Source organism: Rhinocladiella mackenziei (genome assembly GCF_000835555.1).
Source record: "Rhinocladiella mackenziei CBS 650.93 unplaced genomic scaffold supercont1.7, whole genome shotgun sequence".
Lineage (NCBI taxonomy): Eukaryota > Fungi > Ascomycota > Eurotiomycetes > Chaetothyriales > Herpotrichiellaceae > Rhinocladiella > Rhinocladiella mackenziei.
Window position 1 is genome coordinate 1,808,427 of NW_013550598.1, and position 17,116 is coordinate 1,825,542.

The window sequence follows — 17,116 nt, forward strand, 5'->3', positions numbered from 1 at the left end:
ACTAGGAGGCTGGGCCTAATGAGGTTATGGTACCTGGTACCAGCTCAATAGGAGTATATGTAAGCGGAGCAGAAGAAAGTCGTGGGTATAACGACTAAGAAGGGGAGGCTTGAAGCCCAGCCTCCTGAACGTGTTATGCATGCCCCGGTGCTCCGGATGGCCTCGTACGCGGACTCCGGTCTTTAACGAGGATTGCTGACTGGCAGAGCTAAAGAAGCTGCAGGGCCACACGTCCCACGGACTGCGAATCCGAGTCCGCCATTAGTTAAGCAGTTCAGGAGAACTGGAAGTAGGGTAGTTCAGAGAGGGGGGCCGGATCTGAGTTCTTAACTAGACGCACGGGGCCTATCTCAAAGACCCAGGGCAGGTGTCTTTTGCCACCACGGGTAGAACGCATCTACTTCCATCGCCAGAAAAGCCCCGAAGTGACTGATCAGTGGGCAATTTTCGCGTAAAGCAATTAATTGCGGTAATGGCGACGGCGACGGCGATGGCCTTTTGATATGCTGGAAAGCCCTCGTGTTCAGGACAAATCATGTTGACACCAAAGCGACGAGGAGTTGGAGTAGGTTTCAGGGGCACGGGAAGGTGCGGGAACCAAGCTGAGAGAGACTTCGAGAGATGAATAGGCGATCTGGACGATCTCGTGGTGGAGCAGAGTACGCCTTGAAGCTGGGTTTGGATTCCAACGCCTTTAAAAATAAGTAATGATTTGACCTAGATCATGAGGCATTCAGTCGAGTATTACCTTTAGCTCTATGGCACTTTTGCGCAGCCTGCGCCTCCAGCCAGTCGGCAACCAGCCTCGAGGCAAGCCAACTAAGCTATTTTGAGGGGGCTTCCTGAAACTGCGCCTGCGCCCGCAAGTTGTCACCGTACCCTCTTCCGGCCCGCGCCACCTCCAAGAAAATCATCGGGGCCAACCTTTCTAACCACCCTCGCGTTCGTCTGTGCAATTCAGCCTCTTCGCGCGACAAACCATGGCCTACGATACTTCTACCTACGACATTCTTTCTTCTTGAATTTGAGCACTTCTTTCCAACCACGTCCGCCACCTCATGGCCTACAATAAAGCATTTAATCCTGATGCCTTGCCTGCGTAAACATCCTTCCCCCCCTTCTTCAAAACCATGCCATCAAGACCACTCCCCCCGCTGATGTATCTCCGATAACAGTCACGCTGAACCGGAGCAGGCTGCGCAGGCCCTCAGCCAGCTCCAAGGGAATCGCAAACCGTCTCCCAACGCCAGATACACAAACCAGCCGCCGCCGCCGTCGCCATTAAATCCGGGTGCTCATCGTCCTTCCTCACCCGGTCGCCGCCGTCCATCACCGGCGGGCACGTCCTCTCAAACCTCCTACCGACCCTCTCCAACTCAAACCTATCCTCAGCACCATGCTTCGAACACTTCGTCGTATGGCGACAATCAATACAATCGCCTACAATCGCCTCCACCGCCAGCCAACTACGGGTTTGGGCCTCGGCCTCAAGTTGACCCGGCGGCGGGGCGCCGACCTTCGAATGAAGCTTATTCATATCCTGCACGCACGCCTGCGCCTCCTGATCCCGATTCGGCTGACCTCCTTCCTCTGTTCCGAGCAGCAAATGTATCTGGCACTGGATCTCTTACGACGGCGGAGTTGGGTTCTGCGCTGGTGAATGGAGATTTCACACCGTTTGACAATAGGACGATCACCTCGCTGATGCGCATGTTCACGACATCGCCGCCAAATCAGCCTCAAGGGCCAACTATCACCTTCGCGGAGTTTGAGAACCTCTGGCGGTTTCTCGCTGCATGGCGCACGCTATTTGAGCGGTTTGATGAGGATAGTAGTGGGCGAATTTCATTGGCGGAATTTTCCAAAGCCATGACAGCGTTTGGGTACCGACTATCACAACCGTTTGTTGGTGTGCTGTACAACACGTTCAACGACCGAAATCCAATGCAGAACCGGGGAATGAGTTTCGATCTGTTTGTCCAAGCGTGCATTAGTCTGAAAAGAATGACGGACGTGTTCAAGAAGTATGATGACGACCGAGATGGCTATATTACTCTGAGTTTTGAAGAGTTCTTGACGGAAATTCTCCGACTACGAGACTAGAGTATCTTTGCACCCCCGGTATATTATTGATTGAAAAAATAAAAAAAAAAAAAATCTGCCCCACAAACGCCAGCCTGGTCTACAAAGCGGACTGAGAGGGACAAGATGAAACTTTGGTAGCATTGTTTTGGATACGCCGGAATTTTATCTTGGAATAACGACGTATATGCCTGCAGTCTCCGATGACAAGGGTTGCATGATGGTTCGTTGAGGAGCAGCAATTTGCGGATTTGCAGGTACTTTGGGAGCGATGGGCCAGTGTCTGTAATTTAACTGCCGACGGCGGCCCAGCTGTGAGCGGTTGAGAGTGTGCAGTAGTTAGACTGCATACTGGCTGCGACGGGGGAGGATCAGCGCCAGCAGGACCATTCAAACCACAGAGACTTGGCCGATATCTGGTAAAGATAAAAGGGTAAGTTATGATTACGACGGACTGGTGGTTGTGCCTGATTGAATCTGAGATCTTGCGGTCAGAGGCAGAACCCACCCTGACTGAGCCTATTATTATTTATCAGAGCAAGTCAACAACCCTCCCCACCACGTGGATAAACGGGCTTTGCTGCAAAAGAAGTCGTCGAATATTCCACGCCGAAGGTGGAATAACTGCCATTTGTAGAAGGTAACTGATAAGTATCTAGTCGGGAGCTTCTCCGGAATTTTTGTGGATTGCTCAGGTGACCACCTACTCGTATGTAGGCATATCATATCACATCACTCACCAAATTCATTCGTTTTATTTCTTTTAGGCAAATTTTAAGAACATGGGCTCAGCCCAGACACGGGAAGTTGAGAACTGACAGGCATTTCTGTTGGTGAACCCTAGACATGAACCCTCCACAAAATGACAACCCTTGACCACTGGCGGCCGCTGTCAATGCATGAGTTGGGCTGGTCTAAACTCTGTGAGTCCCTCGGGTGGGACATTTGGTGGAACGTGGCACTTGCAACATGATACTGGAGGGAACTCGAAGGGGCCTCATCAGCCCTTTAGGACCCAAGATCGATCGGTTCTCGGGCGAATTGACACTCTTAAGCTAGCCCCAGCCATCGTCCAACTCTGGTTGACGGCAACTCCTCATTGCTTGCTGCTCGCCACTACGAACGCGGCCTTGGATTCCTCCTCACCCAAGCGACGTACCCCCCCGCTTGGATAACCTCCCAGGGCCACGCACGGCCGACTGGACCTTGCTTGCCATGCTGGCGCTAGAACGTTGGTCCCGCAGACGGGAAGCTCAGGCACATGCGGCACATTTAGAACTTAGGCTGCGAAGTTAGTTCTGTTGAGCCGGGACCCGCTACTCTACCACAATGCGCTGCCCTCCTGAGGAATGCATTTACCAATAAGCGGAGACTTGAGAAAAGACATCCATCCGTATCAAGAGAGGGAACATAATATGAAGAGTGAAACAATCGTTGCTTGGAGTGACTGTGAATTGTGACCCCTCCAGTGACGGCGTGGAACACCAATGGTGGAGGTGCTGGGTGACCGACGGATGGTTCTAACTTGACAACGTGCTTTAGGCTTTAGGCCTTAGCACAGTTAGGAGTAGACTCTCTCCTGCCGAGTTGTAAGACGGTGATGTGGTGTGCGTTTCCATTTGTTCGCTCGTCTTGCAAGACCAGGGACCTTTCATTGCTCCCCGGCCTTGCTCGTTTTTGGCTGCCGCTTTGCTTTGGTGCTTTGCGCTGCCACCCCGCCACGGCTAACCCTCGATTGTAGGTAACAGAAGAAGCAGAACACCAAGCAGGAGAATCTACCACCACTACGCACTCCTACTACCACTACCACTACCACCTTGAGCCTGTGGATTTCAAAACAGCTGATGATCACAACTACCGTAACGCTGCTGCCACTGCCACATACCAACTCCTTCTCTCCACTTCCTACGCCTTCTCCTCCTCATACCTTCTGTCCTGCTTGTTCTTGTTCGTTCGTCTAGATGCGCGCTTCTGGCTTTTGACTGTTCCTGCCCATGTACTCGGGTCATCGCAGATGAGGCGCGTCAACCATGACTTCCTTCTTTGGAAAACTCAAGAGCCAGGTAAGTATCAAGGCGGCCGCCCAACGTTCTGCCCATCTATCTCTGTAGACTGGTGCTTCGAAGCTGGCGCAACATGTCCCCGTCTATTGCTAACGATATCTACACTAGAATGCTACGAGCCCGGCAGTTGGCAGTACCGCCGCCAAAAAAGACCACCATGCGCCCTTACCAACCCCCCTGGAGCGCATGCTCGTGAATGCCGGTCCAATTCGCAATGATGGAAGCGACAAATTTTTTGGCATGGAAAACGTATGTCTTGTGATTTTCTTCTGCCATGATGATTTGCGTCTACTAACAGCTGCAATCAACAGTTCGGAAACACCTGGTCAGTACTGAGATCCGGATTTCTTTTTTTTTGGCTCGTGGACTTGTCTGACTTCTGCAGTTATTGCAATTCCATCCTACAATGCCTTTATTATTCTGTTCCTTTCCGAGAAAACGTCCTCTCGTATCCCCGACGATCGACATTGGAATCCGTCACCCGTGCTCAAGCGAATGCTCCTCCTCGTCGACCGCCAAATCAACAAAATGGCGTGGCAAAGAAACCTCCGGGCCCTTCGTCCTCTCGAAATGCTGGAACTCCCCCCCAACAACAGAAACCAGAAGATAAGGACTCCCCGGAATACAAGAAAAAGCAAGCAATATTGGCTGGACCCATATTGAACATGAGCTACGAGAATTCCGAGGACTATGAAATGCCAGAGACTCTTTTCACTTCATTAAAGGATCTATTCGAGGCAGTTGTCCTCAACCAGTCGAGAATAGGTGTTGTCAGCCCAAGCAGGTTTCTCGAAACTCTACGCAAGGAAAATGAAATGTTCAGGTCGGCGATGCACCAGGATGCTCATGAATTCCTTAACCTCCTTCTCAATACTGTGGTTGAGAATATCGAAGAACATGATCGAAAGTTAATAGCCCAGAAAAGGGCTCAGGAGCCTCCTCCCCCGACAATCGAAGAACCTACCGATATGACACGGACAGAATCAGCCACGGTCTCATTTCCTTCTATACTCCCCGTTCCCACAGCGAACTCTCCGACACGATGGCTTCACGAACTGTTTGAAGGCACCCTTACTTCCGAAACACGATGTTTAACCTGCGAAAATACGTCACAGCGGGATGAACCATTTTTGGATTTGTCGGTTGATCTGGAGCAGCACTCTTCCGTGACGGCTTGCTTACGCCGATTTTCGGAAGAGGAAATGCTTTGCGAGCGAAATAAATTCCATTGCGACAATTGTGGTGGCCTCCAGGAAGCCGAGAAACGTATGAAAATCAAGAGACTTCCACGGATATTGGCTCTCCATTTGAAGAGGTTCAAGTATACTGAAGATTTACAGAGGTTGCAGAAACTCTTCCACAAAGTTGTCTACCCCTATCACTTGAGGCTATTCAACACGACCGATGATGCAGAGGATCCGGATCGGCTTTATGAACTCTACGCGGTGGTGGTTCATATTGGTGGAGGACCATACCATGGCCATTACGTCGCTGTTATTAAAACCCAGGATCGAGGCTGGCTTCTTTTCGACGACGAAATGGTCGAACCTGTCGATAAGAATTTCGTTCGCAATTTCTTCGGGGATCGACCAGGACTTGCGTGCGCTTATGTCCTTTTCTACCAAGAGACTACCCTCGAGGCAGTACAGAAGGAACAGCGAATGGAACGCCAAAGGCGGACGCCTCATGATATGACCACTGGCCTGGCTGCTCTAACGAGACAGTCAGCAGAGTTGCATCGGGTGCAGACCGTCTCGCCAACGGGCTCCCCCGTATTGCCCTCAGATGGCCCACAATACGCTGTCCTTGATCATGCGATGACGGCGCCTCCACAGTTCAAGGCCAATGGTCATGTCGAAACGCCACAATCCCCTCCTCTCGCTGCTGTCAGACCCTCGAGCCCCGTCGTTCGAAGCAAGAAGGAAAAGGCCAAAGAAGAGAAAGCGCGCAAAGCCGCCGAGAAGCAGGCCGAGAAGGACAGACTGGAAGCCGAAAGACAACGTCGGAAAGAATTGGCCGCTAAACTAGCGGAAGCGCATAAAAGACAAGAAGCGGAGCTCAAGGCTGCATTGGAAGCGAGTAAGGTCTCAAAGGCCGAGGAGGATAGACGTCACGCATTGGAAAGAGCGGAGACCGCGCAACCTAACGGTACCGGTCATTCTGGTTTGGATCGATTCAGGCGGTCCAAGAGTCTCCGATTTGGATCATTAGCCAAGAAGGACAAGCCGCACCCGAACCCGTCAGAAGAGCATATTGTAACAACATCGGCGGAAACAGAATCGTCTGAAAAGGAGAAAGACAAGGAGAAAGAAAAGAAAAATCGGTTCAGCATTCGGAAGAAATCCTTTGGCAAGTTGTCATGACGAGATTAATAATACCGTTGTGGAAGTTTTCCCATTTCGACTACATTGCACATACTACGACTTCTTCCGGGGATGATTGACTGTCATGAAAAGAGAACGAAGCGCATCTTTCTTCGACTCTGGTACATACAAAGCTTTGGGGATACCTGTCACGCATAAAATCCATTTTGCATAATGATACGGTCGAAATGAAATGATTGACAAGCTCATGTTCTGGTCGATCGAATTATCCTATTCAGATGAACAGCCTCTGGTATATCCTTGGTTGTCATGACATTTCCGTCCCATATTTCCCTGGCCTTTCGAATTGACATACGGACGGGGCGCTTGGGAGACGGCAGTAGAGTTAGCTTTTAGATGCATAATTTTGCAGGGACAATAAAACTTGCATGAAGAACTGTGCTTCTTCGCTGGGATCTAAACACTCTGGATAATTCAATTCGCCACGTATCCAGCTTCTGCAGTCCTTGATATACATACTGCCATCATGTCATGGGCAAGTTGACATCTGCAAATTGATTCATGCTTCGTCTTGCCTGTCTTTGCTCTTTCGCTAAGGCTTCGGCTTTGATCACGTGTCCGCTGAACTAATTCTGTCCAGGTCCTTTCTCCTGCCTCACCCTCAAATTGCTCGCACAGATCCGAGACGACTCAACAGTTCTCACGTGGTGGACTTCCACGTGAGGTCGTATCTTCAATCTCTGATTGAATCGTCCGCTTCTACTCTATCCTCTCCTTTTATTTCCCCTTTCAGGGATGGGGAGTTGAGGTTGCTGAGGGATGTACGGAACCTGAGTGCGGTCGGCAGACAACTCATGTTACAGAAACGAATTGGCCAGGGTTCGATGAAAAGAGATGTCCAGGATTCCTATCACATCGTTTCCGTCCTTAGAGTCCTTTTCATACATCGGGACTGAATTGTTTCTTGGATGCTCTGGAGCGGGGTGTCCATCAAGATCGTTTGGGCTCAGAACTTTTAAGGCCATGCTTAGAATAGGGATGTCCGGGATCCATCCTTGAAGATTTTTCATATCTTTGTTTCTGGTCGATAAACAATTTTGCTCCGAACAGTCATGCGGCGTCTTGGTCGAGTCTCCATGGGGCTGCTTATGTTCGTCCGAATGATGGAATTCGAGTGAAAAAAAAAAAAAAAAATTGGGGGCTTTCATCGACATCTTGGTGTCTGGGTCGATATCATCCTAACATGAGCTCATATATGATGATCATTGAATTCACCAAAATCAAAGGGACTGTTTCATGGCACTCAAAGTTAGTCAGCTGGCCCTCTAAATCCAACGGTCCCGTTCTCTTTATGTGAAGTCCACAGTTAGCAGTACGAACCGCGACATAATGTTCTGATACTCGATATCAGGTTTATTCCTTTGCTGCGAAAGCTCTCTGGATCTTGAGCGGGAGCCCCAAAAGCTGCGCCGCCGGCAGAGGGGTCGTTAAGTTGGGATTTGCCCCAGCCGACTGCAAGAGTGAATGAGTAAGTTCCTGGAGGCCTGTATTCGAGCGACGAAGTAGGGAGGATGGGTGCATTGGAACTTGTAGGAGATGGCTTAAACCTTACTTCGAGCAAGGAAACGATCTTCGGAGAGAATTGCGATGGCATTAAGGAGGAGACAGCTTGCTAGAAGTAGAGAGAACGTGTCAGTGAACGTGGACCTTCTGGAACAAAAGTGTGGGCAGGGAGGGTTTGTTGTTCGCTGGGGCTACTCACCATAAATGAACGGCCCGAAGCCGAACAGGCTCAACATTTTGAGAAGCAGGAGTTGGTGAAGAGGGGTCGTCTTTAGAGGACCTTGGAAAGACTTCTCGAGCTAGAAGGTAGATTCCTGTAGTATCTTCGGTTGAATGGATGTGCTTGCGTGAAAAGGTCTTCGTATATCGAAGTCCAAGGACGATGAAGCCAGATCAGCATCGGGGATTCAATACGGCGAAGCGTAGAAGGCCTCTAGCGTAATTCTTGTATCAAATCGATGGCAGCTTTGCAGATGGAACCTTGACATCGCAACCTTGGCAAATCCTGTCTGCTTACAAGAAAACCCAAGCGACCTTAGTCTCACCTCCCAATTGGGCTATATCAAAACTCTTACCTATCCCTCGCACGAACAATGATTAAGGCATCCAAACGTTTCTCGACGACTGGGCCAAGCTGTTTGGTTGATTCCTCCTCGCCGCAGTGGAGACGCTTTTCCAAGAATCTTCATCATACATAATGCAGGCAGGAATCTAGCAAAAGAATATGCAAGCTGCGGAAATGTTTGTCCTGATTCGTGCCGAGGATGTGTCGGTTTGAGAAGCTTCTCCCCGCACGTTGCAATGATATTGATCAGCAAATTCCGGCGGGAGTTTGTATATCTAGGTTATGCTGACCCAGGGGCTCCCGGGGTGACCTATATAAGACCAATGGAGACCCCGCGGGTTTTTTGAATTCCTTCCCATATCCATCAAACTTTGGATTTATTTTTGAGACATCTGAGAGTTAACATCGAAATCCATTCAATCCCGAATCCAAATGGACGGAGGGCTCGAAAGTGTCACCAGCCTCCCTTCTTGTAAGAGATACATTGCAACACACGATGCTAATGGGAAGAGTGTCTATGCCGACTCGCCACCACAACAGTACATGCCAATAGGAGATGACGGTGGACTTGCCCGTTCATACTCGGTCCCAGCTGTACCGGCCAAGCTGGAAAATGACGTGGACGTGAAGGCGTATTTGAGCAAAGATGGAATCACCAGCTGGACGCAACCATCTATCGTAACACCGGGCGGAGCGAATCTGCTCGTCGTGGATTTGAAGCCCGGCGCCATGAGCATGATGCATCAAACAGTCTCGATCGACTTCTCCATTTGTACCATTGGCGAGATTGACCACGAGCTTGACGGTGGTCAGAAAGTGCGATTGAGGCCAGGGGTAAGATATTGTCTTTTGCAAAAATGCCCGGCTTGCTGAAACGCAAACCAGGACCACATCGTCCAACGAGGAACAATGCATCGATGGATCAATGCCTCCAAAACTGAGCCAGCGCGCTTCGTCGCCGTTGCTCTTTCTTGCGAGCCATTTGATATTGCCGGCAAACAATTGGAAGAGATCCATATCCCAAATTAGCCAACAAAGCTGTGAACGCGGCAGGATTTCGGAATTGATGAGGTTAAACCCAGAACGGGCCGGGATCTGAATCGCCTTTCGCTGTCCCATGAATTTCTACGGGTCCCCTTCTTTTGGTGCACGCACGCACATACACAGATTTTGAGCCTAGAAGAATGAAAGTCGAAAACCCAAAATTTTTTCAGACAAACACTCTCGCACCTGGTAGTTCTGGAAGTTGTAGGGAAGTAAAACTACATTGGGTTGGCGGTTCCGTTTCACGGAGGGCTCATCATCGAATGTGGTGGCTGAGTCATCTGGCTGGTCCAGGGTCAAGTTATACGCCCTCAATTTGGCGGATATCGACTGGAAGACTGAACTGAACTTGGTAGATTCTAGCTGTATACCAAGGAGATCGTTTTACGTCTTCTTATTGGGCCATTTTTGCAACTGATCCATGTCTGCTAAGACTATTCGCGCTCATCTCACTGCGTCACTTGTCCCCATCCACGAGACAGTGGTCGGTTACGTTGATGGCGAGGCTGACTCCACAAGGCTGTGGCCAATCACGTGGTCGTCCCCCTCGTTGGGCTCCCCTTTTCTCTGCGTCTCCCAACACACACACACTCACACACACACACATATATATCAACGCCTTGAGCATTGCTGTCCTTATGGAAGATGGTCAGATTTGAGATTTGGCAAGTCTCCTACCTCTTTTTCCCTGCCTTGATTCTCCTGCATCTCTACATCTCACCGTACACTAAAGTGGAGGAATCTTTCAATATCCAAGCCGTCCATGACATCTTAAAGTATGGGGTGCCAACACACAATGTTTACCTTAGACTCAAGGCTCAATATGATCATATGACATTTCCTGGTGCAGTGCCGAGGACTTTCATCGGCGCACTTGTCCTCGCAACCCTTGCGAAACCGTTCATTTTGTATGGTTCTCTCGATGGAGAACGACAACAGTTATTAGGTAGGGGACTAGATTTTCCCTCCTGAGATTGAAGAGCGCGTATACTAACCTTTGACAACCCTAGTGCGAGCGATCCTGGGTCTTTTCAATGCCGTCGCCCTCATCCGCTACGCGTCGGGTGTCAGACGAGCATATGGAAAAGTCGCGGCGGCATGGTATACTTTTTTGCAAGCCAGTCAATTCCATATCATGTACTATTCATCGCGAACTCTTCCTAACATGTTCGCTTTTGGAATCAGTATGCCTGACCTGTTCTATCAGTTCCGGCGGATGCAATATCTAACCGAAGCCAAATAGGCACACTGGCTCTCCGCTTCTTGCTGCCGGATGATCAAACGATTCTTGCAGTACGGATCAAACGGGGAAAATTGGCATTCTATCTCCTGACGCTGGCAACCGTCATTTTCCGCTCTGAGCTTGCATTACTCCTCGCATCTCACTGCCTCTACATGATTTGCAAATCGAGCAGCCTATCTTCAGCCTTCCGCCTCGTCCGAATAGTTTTTCTCCCTGCTATACTGGCCGCGACCATCGCCGGTTTACTCCTCACTGTCAGCATCGACACTTTCTTTTGGCAATCGCGCACTTGGCTGTGGCCTGAACTCGCTGCGTTCCTGTCTAACGTGTTCCCATCTAACGACAGGCTCGGAGCGTCAGCCTGGGGCACCTCACCCTGGCATTGGTATTTCACATCGGCTCTTCCTCGACTTGTCGTCAACCCGTTCCTCCTCCTACTGATACCATGGGCCATTTTAACGTTGCCAGTACTGGATCCCGCAATTATCGACCTCGTCGTCCCATCTCTGACTTATGCGGGTCTCTACTCGATCCTACCACATAAAGAAACCCGCTTCCTCTTCCCTATCGTCCCGCCTCTGACGGCAGCCCTGTCCCTGTGTGTACAGTACATGTCAATCCGCCGTGGACGGTCTCTGTTCTACTTTCTGGCAACACACACACTGATAATCAGCATGATCCTGACAACTTTATTCTCGCACGCACTGCTCCTCCCACTGTCTGCACAGACCTATCCTGGCGGCCAAGCCTTGAGCTCCCTGCACACCTTGTCGCTCGACTACGGCCCTCAACCCCAAATCCGCGTCCACTTGACAAATCTCGCCCTGCAAACTGGCGTGACGCATTTTCTTGAAACGCCGTCCTCCAAACTGCACGCACGCCCGGTCTTCGCGCTACCCGGCTCCCCAGACGGACGTAAACCGACCATCACCTCGACCCGCCGCACGCAGTGGGTGTACGATAAATCGGACAACAGCACCGAGTTCCTCATGCCCCAATTTTGGAACCGGTTCGACTATGTTGTCGTCGAGGATCCCAGCCACGTCATCGGCGCCTGGGACGTCGTGGATAAAGTCCCTGGGACAGGCAGACCTAGAATTTTACATCCTGATATTGGTCGCGGGATGCTGGTCTTGGGACCCAAGAGTCAGCGCAGGGAGGCAGATGGCCTATCGAGGATGATGGACACCATATACGGGGAGGGCGGGAAGTGGGTGTACGGTGTCCTCCATGATATCCTGAGAGAGGGATATGGTGTCGAGCACGTGCTGGGGAACAGCTGGAGCTGGACGAAAGGATGGTGGCTACATTGGGGACTAGAAACGAAATTGTACATTCTGAAGAGGGCGGAGGGGGGAATTGAGACTTGATTGGTTGATCTCAATCCAATGTCTGGATTGCCGGTCCTCCTTGGAAGCCCGCAATACTTCCAGGGCTCTCGGCGGTGTCCTCCTATTGTCTCCTCGACACCTCGACATCAGCGGCCTTCATCCAATCTTCCAATCCTGCTCTCCAAACCCGAAACCATGTCTCCTACGACCTTGACATTCCCTTTCATGGTTTCCTCCAACTCAGCCATTCCCTTCTCCACATGCTCCACCGCAACCCTCCACTGCTTGAGCTCCTCGCGGGTCTCGGCCTGCCTCTTCTCGACCGCGTCGAGATTACTTTTCGCGTCAGCTGCGCCTGCGTGGATCACGCTGAGCGCTCTCAGCCGCTCGAGCACCACGGGCAAGAGGGGCTGCAGATCCTGAATGGATGGTAGTAACTGGTACAAAGCTGTGATCTTGGCCGACTGTTCGTCCAGGAAGAGCTGCGATTGCAGTTGCAGAGACTCCTCGCCGGGGCCAGCCAGATCGGCGCCGGCCACTTGGTTCGCGCTTGAGGCGTTGGACAGTCCACGCCGCGGGCGTGTGTTGGTGTGCACGGTGGCTGAGACGAGCTGGCGCATTCGCAGTTCGTGCAGGTCCGAGAGGGATTGCTGGGCTTGTTTGCGTGACGTGGTGAGCCGGTCGGATTCGGCGATCAGGGTTTTGAGCTTGGAGGACACAGTGTCGAGCAAGGGCGTGGTGTTAGATAGGGACGATGAGGCCATGGAGGTCTTTGGCATCAGCGTGTTGGATAGTGTGGTGATTTGGCTGGAGAGGTTCTCGAGAGTGGGAAGGATGCAAGTCGTCTGGGAGGTCTCGCTCGTCGAAGTAATGCCCAATGCGGCCTCGAGCGCAGTGAGTCTATCTGAAAAAGCGGCTACGGCAGACAATGCCGAGGGGGCCGCCACTGGTTCGTCCTTCTGCTGCTGCTGGGAATCCGTCGGCTTTGCGACAGCTTGTCGTAGTCGCCGTCGTGAGCTCGAGTCCAGCCTCGACAAGAATTCGTCTTCCACTGTACCACCGGACTTCGATCCGACTTTCATGCTTAGCCCATCTAGCGCCCTCCCTAGCTCCTCGATGCCATCGACGTCCGCGTCTTCATCCTCATCACCTTGTTGTTGCCCATGTTGCTGTTGTTCGACAGAATCTTGGAACTCTCCGTCACCGTCCTTATCTTTCTCTTGCTCTCGTTTCTCTAGCTCGAGCCTAACCTCCTCTGCTTCCCGCTTTAACCTAGCAAGTTTTCTCCCTAGCGTCTCTTCCTCACTATCACTGAGATCGCCCAGTTCTTCTACTCCGTTTTCTTGCCGCCGCCGTCTCCTCCGCCGCGAACTGCGTGTCCGATACGACCGTCTCGTCCCGCCAATGGTATCGGAAAAGTTCACATCTTTGGCGTCCACGACGGAGGGTTCGAATCTTCGCCTCGCCCCATCTCGGTCAAGGGGCTGTCGATCGAGACCAGGTTGACCGTCTTCATCGGATGGAGAGGGAGATATCGTGCGGACTGTCCCTGTCTGTCGGACTCAGCACAAGAGCGTTCACTCGAATTGTGATGCCAGCAAATTTACCTGTGCGGTGGAGACATCGTCGGCAAGGTCAGGGGTCTCATATACTTCGGGAGCAGCGTCCTGTGAAATGGAGGGTCAATGTCTGGGTTGGATTGGGTTATCAATGCGTTGGAAGCTCACGAGATCCGGAAGACCTGCGTATTTCTTGCTGACGGCCATTGAAATTGACAGGGTTGATCTCTTTACAATGAAATACAATGTGGGTGTTAGGATAAGTACAGAATAATAGAATGATCGTAACCATGCAAAACAATCTTGGCGCGACTCGCCTCTAAGCGCGCCCGTACATATAAACCACCTGCTCACAACTCGCCCTCACTCACACCTCCATAATAACCTCACTCTCCATACCATATTCCTTAAGCACTACACTGAAGCAGATCGGAAGACACAATGACGGGTCAAAAATACGAATTCCACTTCAGCAACTGCCATCTTCCAGGCCGGCGGAGTTCTGGGCTCTGACAAAATCTCCAGCGAGCTAGTCAAAGAGGTTCCGCTGGAGGAGCTGATGAAGAAAATGTAGATCCATTTCGAGTTGGAATCACTGGAGGAAGAGTGTGAGACCTCGAAGAGCAGACCATGGAAGGAGATGTGATTGAACGATCTTTTCTAAGCGCGGTTTGCTTCTTGATTCGATTTTCCCTCATTCTTCTGTTCCTGAAGCCCTTTCATCCTTTCCACCTGGTCAGGAACAAACTCCCTTTCTTATCATGATCCTCAAACTCCCATCACACAAGTGGTACGCCGGAGAAGAACTGCAATTTGACCTCTATACTGTCTCGCTGAAGGCGTTTAGCACAGAGGATCTCGTCATTACAGAATCTGTCTTGACCCGCGATCTGAAAGTGTGTTGGTGGCGAGCTAACGGAGCTCTCCTTCGAGAAAAGGCATAGCGAAAATGTTGAGAGTGAGGTCGTCGACATCAAACCAGTCTCAGTTTATTCAGTTTGGAAGGTTGACTCAAGTGCAAAAAGATGAGCTTATCCGGCTTGAATACCACCTCGATTGTCCCTTTGGCAAATACAGCAGCATCCTTGTCATCTTCCACATTGGTGAGCTCATCTTTCCAGTCCTGTGGAGCATCATCGAGCTTATCCCTCGATTCTAGTCCATGAACCATGCAACAGTCAAGAATTTGACTCGTGATTGGCGGATTCAACTCTTCTTTTCTCGAGATGGGAGATGACAGCTCCAACTTCAGTGTTTCATTGTTGAGCACTCGCATGGGTGGCATGGCGAAGGTGTCGGAATTTGCGAACACAAGGAAGACCCCAAGCTTGCTTTTGATCTCAGCTCCTTTTGGCAAGGAGAACAAGGTTGACTAGGGTCATCGACAGTGGAAAGTCGTAGGCTGAAACTCGAGGCCATGGTTGATAGGACTAATCGATCATAGCTGAGCGTACAGCATCTGAGCCGACTGGGATTGATTGCCGTCTGATTTCCGTACAAGTGTGTGTGGATTGGCCGGCAAAGAATGCAACCAGCATCTCAGGAAGTGCCAACCCGGCTAGTAAAGGATTCGTTCAGCTGGCCCGAGCCAAGGCTCAGCATCGCGCTCTTCCCAGTTACGGGGGACGAGGGAGTGACGAGCCTTGTGGAACTTGACATGACCTGCGAGGGACAGGTCACAGGCTGCGGTCCCTGAAGAAATGTTGTCCTCGTGGTGGATTAGATCTTCGAACCTACAAACAGTAATTGAGTACTCAAATGTTAACCTCCTAGCTATGGGGGTTTTTCCCCCCCCTTTTTGCTCATCACGCTGCAGCCCTGCCTTTATCCTTATGCAGGTGCTTGTCAGCATCCATGTCCACCAAAAAGCGTTCCCAGGTCGAGATCACACTCTGGTAGAACTCCATGTGCTGTGTCGCCAATGATCCAAGACTGTCTCTGAATTCAAGACCTTTTATTCTTTCAAAATCAGCCACCTCACGTACCACCTGCTCGTCGAACATTTCGCTCGTTCCTTTGGCACTGTCAACTTCTCGGTTCAGTTCGGCGATCTTGAGTTCCAGCTTCCTGGCTCGCTCTCGTCTTGCCGTCTCATGGTCAACGCCCCTCATATCTTCAACCTTGTTTCGGATAAATTTGGCTGGATTGAGATTGGATCCGTGGGAGTACGGACTGTTGGATGCGAGCATGTCGCGTTCGGATGTTGCCTTTTGTAAGTAATCGGTGAGACCTTCAAAGTCGAGTTGCTTCTGCTCCCGAGTCTTCAGTAACGATTTCACCGAGTTGATGTATGCCTCCATATCCCGGAGACTACCCAAGTAATTTTGATCTGTATGATCTTTCAGCCCTTTCCAACCTCTCGATGTCTCTTCCACGCAGCCGGCGAAGGTCTGCAAAGGAGCTTCAATGGCCGGCTCCATAGGTGTGAGTTTGCGCATATTGGTGGCCAACTCAGCATAGTCCGTTTCGAGGTCACCTTCTCTTCGCACCACCCGAGCAAGAATCTTTTCAACATGAGATAGATCTTCATCCAGTTTGTTTGCTCTTTCTGTTACTTCAATGAACCTCTTGTCTGGCTTGTGGACCTTGGAAAAGGCATTCAGCATGGTATCTGCGACGTTATCGAAGAAGCCCGATGGGGTGGCTGCACTGCTGCTGCCATCGCCCATCGTATTACTCCGGGAGGGTCTCAAGCGCATTTGTGCGTTCCAATCGCTAGTTTCGAGGAAGAGGATGAGGATTGGAGCTCTCCGCAAGACCGGATGTAAAGTGCAACGTTTTATGAAGCGATGTAATGACCATGCCCGTCGTTGAGTAAATTCTGTGCTGAAGCGATCCCCTCTCACGTAAGCCATATTGTTCTTCTCTGGCAATGGAGGTATTGCGCATGCTTGGTAATCTCGATGTAAACTCCGCCAAAGGAACACGAAGTCGGTGAACCGTCGTCGAACTGAAAAGTCGGGCTTCTGGAAAGTCTTGAAGTCTGTCTGTGATCAAGTTCAGTCCGATGTCGTGAAAATGGGCGTCTGGAGGCTCACATGCGTAGTAACCAAGTAAGATACGTATGCATCTTTGGTGCCATCATTCTCTTTCAGTGGAGTATCGACTGTAACTTCCAATATGCCATCTCGACCCAGTCCCGCCAGATCGACCTCGTCCGCCTGTTCACCCGCCTGAGGCTCGCTGGACATGCTGTCGCTTCTCTGACCATCAGCGGATCTGGTTGGGAGGCTGGCATGGAACGCAGATGATTCGGGTTGTTGCGCATCTTCTCGTTGCCAGGACACACTGTCGAAGTCGCCGTGGTCATCCATGGCTGCCTTTGGTGAATGCCCGCAGGCA

At 50.9% G+C, this 17,116-nt stretch overlaps 7 protein-coding genes across 7 annotated transcripts; 4 read left to right on the forward strand and 3 right to left on the reverse strand.

The window, feature by feature from the left end:
- Positions 1-1,058: 1,058 nt before the first annotated feature.
- Positions 1,059-2,103, forward strand: Z518_09451 (uncharacterized protein; the record flags this gene model as incomplete). Its single annotated transcript, XM_013413407.1, has 2 exons — positions 1,059-1,099; positions 1,176-2,103. The coding sequence occupies 2 exons, from the start codon at positions 1,059-1,061 to the stop codon at positions 2,101-2,103; spliced, it is 969 nt and encodes a 322-aa protein (XP_013268861.1).
- A 2,009-nt stretch (positions 2,104-4,112) lies between these two features.
- Z518_09452 (uncharacterized protein) lies at positions 4,113-6,508 on the forward strand (the record flags this gene model as incomplete). Its single annotated transcript, XM_013413408.1, has 4 exons — positions 4,113-4,145; positions 4,254-4,394; positions 4,457-4,470; positions 4,531-6,508. 4 exons carry the CDS (start codon positions 4,113-4,115, stop codon positions 6,506-6,508), a joined length of 2,166 nt encoding a protein of 721 aa, XP_013268862.1.
- A 2,521-nt stretch (positions 6,509-9,029) lies between these two features.
- Z518_09453 (uncharacterized protein) lies at positions 9,030-9,626 on the forward strand (the record flags this gene model as incomplete). Its single annotated transcript, XM_013413409.1, has 2 exons — positions 9,030-9,431; positions 9,483-9,626. 2 exons carry the CDS (start codon positions 9,030-9,032, stop codon positions 9,624-9,626), a joined length of 546 nt encoding a protein of 181 aa, XP_013268863.1.
- A 660-nt stretch (positions 9,627-10,286) lies between these two features.
- On the forward strand, positions 10,287-12,254 carry Z518_09454 (uncharacterized protein; the record flags this gene model as incomplete). The annotated part of the gene is made up of 3 exons (XM_013413410.1): positions 10,287-10,587; positions 10,652-10,825; positions 10,885-12,254. The coding sequence occupies 3 exons, from the start codon at positions 10,287-10,289 to the stop codon at positions 12,252-12,254; spliced, it is 1,845 nt and encodes a 614-aa protein (XP_013268864.1).
- A 107-nt stretch (positions 12,255-12,361) lies between these two features.
- Positions 12,362-13,981, reverse strand: Z518_09455 (uncharacterized protein; the record flags this gene model as incomplete). Its single annotated transcript, XM_013413411.1, has 3 exons — positions 12,362-13,768; positions 13,823-13,882; positions 13,943-13,981. 3 exons carry the CDS (start codon positions 13,979-13,981, stop codon positions 12,362-12,364), a joined length of 1,506 nt encoding a protein of 501 aa, XP_013268865.1.
- A 766-nt stretch (positions 13,982-14,747) lies between these two features.
- Z518_09456 (uncharacterized protein) lies at positions 14,748-15,059 on the reverse strand (the record flags this gene model as incomplete). The annotated part of the gene is made up of 1 exon (XM_013413412.1): positions 14,748-15,059. One exon carries the CDS (start codon positions 15,057-15,059, stop codon positions 14,748-14,750), a length of 312 nt encoding a protein of 103 aa, XP_013268866.1.
- A 520-nt stretch (positions 15,060-15,579) lies between these two features.
- Positions 15,580-17,088, reverse strand: Z518_09457 (uncharacterized protein; the record flags this gene model as incomplete). Its single annotated transcript, XM_013413413.1, has 2 exons — positions 15,580-16,761; positions 16,813-17,088. The coding sequence occupies 2 exons, from the start codon at positions 17,086-17,088 to the stop codon at positions 15,580-15,582; spliced, it is 1,458 nt and encodes a 485-aa protein (XP_013268867.1).
- Positions 17,089-17,116: the final 28 nt, after the last annotated feature.